Here is a 5,382-nt window from a genome sequence, read left to right on the forward strand (position 1 = left end):
TGTTGTACGCTGTTGTTGCACGCAACGTTGCAAATGTTGCAACATTCTCGCAGCTTGGCACAGCTTTGCGCTTCATTCCATTTATTATGTCTGTGTTTATCTCCTTTTTTTCATTGCCAAAAATATTTCAAGTGGGTTCAGAGCGAAAGCACAATGCTTTTTATTTGGTTTTAGGATATCCTTTTCCAACAGACAACAACAATAACAGCAGCAACACAAAACGCAGCGCAGCGCAGCTTTCATTGCAAATTTTTCATACGCACACCACACGACATCAAGGCAACACAACACAGATGCAGATACAGTGCACAGATACATTTGCCATTGCAGATACATTCAATCCTGCATAGATACAGATACAAATACAGGAAGCAAGCGACTGGCTTTGAATGGGCCGCTGTCAGTAGTTTTGGCTAGATTTGTTAAACTGATGCTCGAGCAGTGTATTCAAAGCGGTTATCTAAGCTAACAGATGTGGATTGAGTTGATATATTCATTGGAATATTAGCTGAATGTTGTCTATGCAGATTATGTGTAAATGGTTTAATAGATCTGCATAGTAAATAGATCAGATTTTTTTCCATATTTTTTTTTAATGAATTCTGCGTAACAACTTTGGCTGGTTATATTTGAAATTTTCTGCAAAACACAAGTTGAATCTCTTCAATCTAATTCAAAGAGGCTATCAAGCTATTTTGCATGCATTGATTGAGATAATATACTCAATGAAATTTGAACACAAAGTTGTTTATAAATAAATAAAATTATCAAATGGATTTTTATTCCATATTTTTAAAGAATTCTGCGTAATAATTTTGGAAAGTTATAATTTAAATTTCCTGCATATCTCAAGTTTAATGTCTTCAAAGAGTGAATGAAATCTTTTTATCATATCTTGATTGAGATATGGAACTCAATTTAATTTCAATATATAGAATAAACTGATTTTATAAAGTATTCCCCAGCTTATTACGTTGTAAATAATAGTTTTAGTGCCTCTAAAAATTAATAAATTCTACAATCATAGAAATACTATTTAGATGTCAAATAGATGCAAAACTATCTTAATCTTATAAACCAAATTAACGAAAGTGAAAGTGATACTAATTATATTTAGAATCATCAGCAAATAATATATTAAAATGTCTAAAATCTAGTGTCATTTAAATAAAATGATTTTCGTACATTTCAATTTAAAAAAAAAGGTATTGAATTTTAAGATGAAATAATATTTTAACATGTAAGACGCCTCAAATGGAGTATATTTAAGATACTTTAATAGTAGCATAAAATACAAAACAAATTAAGACGACTCAAATTTAGTATTATTAATATTTTTACTATATACTATAGTACATTCGCTAGTCGTTTAATTTGTAGCTCGATATAAATCTTATTCGCGTTGCTATTGCTTTTGTTTTGGCATTATTTTTGGCCTTTGCCCACCTATCGCTGGCATTGTTGTTTACATGTTCATTCGCGGGATTTTTCACTTGAAATTGGAAAGTCGACGGCGACGTTTCGCGGCGCACACAAACACATACACACACATACACAGACAAAGAGCTAAGACCCCCGTGCCTCACATGTGAAGCGTCGTCGTCTCTATCTATTACTATTCCTAGTATAGAGTGCTTTTAAATGGAGGCAGAGGAAGTTGGGCAGCAGCAGCTTATTGTGTGTGGATGGCCACCATTGTAGCAATAAATGAAGTTTTTGGCTTTGGGTCCAATGCTTTGTGGCTTGCCGTTTGCATTAAGCTTGTTATAGCTTTAATTTCGCAGCATCCTTGCGCAAATCGCATCAACACAGCTGGAGATCGTTAAATAATTCATGTCAGACCACCGAAAAAAAAAAACTAAACGAAACGAAGAGAAAAAAATGTACTTAGTGAGCGGCAAATAAAACAAGAAAAGAAACGCAATGAAAGCCAAATTAAGCAGTTGAAACCGTTTAGCCAGAGCCAGCCAGAGAAAGAAACGATGCCTTCGCTCTTTGGACGCAGCTGGGCGCCGGTTTTCGCCTGATTTACGGTGCAATAATTTTCATCTCATTTTCATTACTTTTGGGCTTAGCTCGCCGTCCTTTTGCATAAGGACCTGCCAGCCTGTTGGCCAAGGTGAGAGACTGTGCTCCTGTTTAACTCCAATGCTATTTATCATTTCCACAACGTTTATATATGAGTGTTGCCCTCGCTGATATGGGTTAGCAATGGGCGCCAATGCCAATGTCATTTCACATCCAATAGGCTGCTTAAATTCCCCTTCTTTCGGTGTGTGTGCACAGCTGCAGAGTTTCCAGGACACGTTTTTCTATGTCATCAAGTGCCTGACAAAGTTGTGAACAAGTCGCATCGCACACACGCAAAAAAATAAAGGATCAAAACAAGGCAGGAACAACAGCGCGAATGGCAAACGACGGCTGTGACACTTCACAACGACGACAGATTTACATCATTTATTGCACAGACAGGTAACAGGTGGTGGCAACAGAAACAGCAACAGAGAACGAAACGAAACAACTATTACAATTGTAAGCGAATTTGCCATTCTCTGTTGTACTACACTTGTATTTGTGTGTTTTCCATTTAGTTTATTGATGTCAAAAACTGCGACTTTGTTGGCGCGGTTGGTTTTTGGAGCCATTGAAAATGCAAAACGAATTTTAGATTTCACCAACGATCGATAGGTAAAACTTTTGCAAAACAAATCGATAGTGCAAATAAATAATCAGCTTGAATGTTTTGGTTACTATCAACTACTGAAATATACCAAAGGTTATACTTGGTATTTTTATATACTTCTCTAAGCAAAATATATCAAAGCGTACAAAATATGCCAGATTGTCATCTAAAAGCTATATATGTATTTCAAAAGTTATTTTTGGTATTTTTATATTTCTGCATTCAAAATATACCAAAGAGTATAAAATAAGCCAAAATAAAATACACATACAGTTATAGTTAGTATATCTTTATACGCCTACATTCAAATTATAACATAGACCACAAAATATGCTTACTATCACCTCTAGAATATACCAAAGGTTATATTTGCTTCATACTTATATATTTAAAATATACCATAGAGAACAAAATTTGCCAATTGTCAACTAAAGAACCGTCTAAAAACACATAAAAATGCCAATCATATAAAGAATTTTATATGAAACTTTCACACAATCATTATTCACAATACACATATTAGACAATTACTATTAGATATTAATTATATCTGTTATTATTTGAGTAAACTGTCAACGCTAAAAAATTATAACTGTTTTCTCTAGTGTTGTGTAGTCTTTTCTAATTTTGATGATCTTGTTCATTTGTATATTTTTTCTTAAAAACTTCTCTTTAATATTGCTTACTCATCAATTGTTTGCTTCTTATTATTTATACCCGAACAACTCAGCTACTCGATATACTATATAATCCCGGTTCTGATTGTACTACGATAAGACAACCACATGCAATTTATAGAATAAAATATTCCATGGCGTTGTATTAAAAAATATAAAATAATGAATTGCTTATCAAAACTTCTCACTAATGGAACTTAGTGCGTAAAAATAAGCAAATGAGCACTGAAAGAACAAATATCAAGGAACTTATTCCCTCACTTCACTTGCAACCCAACACTAGCATTCATTTTTTACAATCACAATTGACACTACAAAACTCAGACATTATTACTCAAAATACTATACAATTACACAATTGATTTGTAATTTTATATCGTTATTTGCGTTATGTTTCTGGATGCCGATGGAAACCCAAAAGAGATAACTCTCGAAAATCTGGATGAATATCCATACAGTTTGGTAAGCTCAATTTTAAAGTACTAAACACTTCCACAAAAAATTAAAAACTTGCAAATTTGCTGCAGCATGGCGTGATGCTGCTAACATCGGCTGATTACGAAGTTTTTATTCCACCACGTTGGCATGGCACAATTTACAGCACCGAAGAGCTGCTGGACACCTATCGCCGACGCTTTCAGGTGAGAGAGAAAACACACAGCATACAAGTGTATTATTTATATTATTTCCAATCAGCCCGATTGCACGCTGTTGACTTTTCATGCACTGGAGCCCTACGAACCGGAATTAATCTGCTGCGAACGCGTTGTCATCGAGATAACTGTACTGCCAGCCGGTCAAACTTTGCACTCGGGCACCGATATCGTTGTGTTTCTGGTCAAAATTTACGATGTCAACACACTAATCACCAAAGAACTGGGCACCGAATTGAATTTCTTTCCCACCACCCATCATTATCATGTCCGCATCATGGCCGAAGGCATCGATATGCTCTACATCGATGAGCGAGCCTATGGCAGCGAATCTGCCTGCTATCAGCAGCAGTGTGTGCACAATCTCTTAAAGAAACTGCATCCGTTGGGTGTCAGGGGACTGACGGGGAAGACGCTGCCCGACCATCTCAATGGCATGTGCCGCAAACTGGATGAAGTAGAAGGAAGTAGAAACTGTCAATAAATCTAACGTCTAATCTGATGGAGACGCATTAGTTGCGACTGACTGAGCGAAGATATCAACGAGGATGTCAAGTTAAATTGCAGTCTTGTTCTTGTTACTTTCCAATTTGGCAATATTCAAAAAAAGTAAGAGAAAAAAATTTCTAATTTTATCTTCCATGTAAACCATTACTAATCTAACTCTTTATAGAAATGTGCATAGGCCAAAATTGTGACTGAATGTGAATACTTTAATTATTCGAATTTTTTTTTATCAATTTTATTAGCAACACAAAATCTAGCTAAATATTTTGCAGTTGCATTTATTCTCCAATAACTTCTTGAAATGTGTGTAAATTCTGGCATGTAAAGCATTAGTTTCTTTCAGCTTCTTCGTTGATGTTTTAATTAAACAAACAATTACTACAAATTGTAGCTATATGTTAAATAATTTTGGTCTTTTGTCATTATTTTATTATCAATATAAAATTATACCTACATACCACGTATTTGCAGCAGCATTTTCTCAACTAACTTTTTATAAAATTTGAAAATTGTTGTATGTAAAGCATTATTTTTTTGTAAATCATTACTCATATTATTATTATCCTTAATCTGACAAATGTTTACGAGTATTATTATTTTTGTCGTAATTTGTTTGAGTTTTCAGTTACGCAAAATTGTTTTGTAGATTCCATTCTAAGCACATAATTGCGCCTAAATATTCTCATTGAAAGATGGCAAAAATCGTGCACTTAATTGTTTCAGAATATTTACAGAATACAGAATATTTATGAGAAAACTCGAACTAAATCTCAATCAATTGTATAGATTTTATCCTGAGACAAAAAAATTGTAGCAGAAAATTTACCAATTTGTATTTTCTGTACTAATTGAAAGCTTTCAG

General features: G+C 34.2%; 1 protein-coding gene across 1 annotated transcript; it reads left to right on the forward strand.

The window, feature by feature from the left end:
• The first annotated feature begins 3,562 nt into the window (after positions 1-3,562).
• Positions 3,563-4,908, forward strand: LOC117564233 (uncharacterized). The gene is made up of 4 exons (XM_034242923.2): positions 3,563-3,822; positions 3,888-4,001; positions 4,057-4,622; positions 4,687-4,908. The coding sequence occupies exons 1-3, from the start codon at positions 3,751-3,753 to the stop codon at positions 4,495-4,497; spliced, it is 627 nt and encodes a 208-aa protein (XP_034098814.1). The 5' UTR covers positions 3,563-3,750; the 3' UTR covers positions 4,498-4,622; positions 4,687-4,908.
• Positions 4,909-5,382: the final 474 nt, after the last annotated feature.

The sequence above is a fragment of the Drosophila albomicans genome, chromosome 2L (assembly GCF_009650485.2).
Source record: "Drosophila albomicans strain 15112-1751.03 chromosome 2L, ASM965048v2, whole genome shotgun sequence".
Classification (NCBI taxonomy): Eukaryota; Metazoa; Arthropoda; class Insecta; order Diptera; family Drosophilidae; genus Drosophila; species Drosophila albomicans.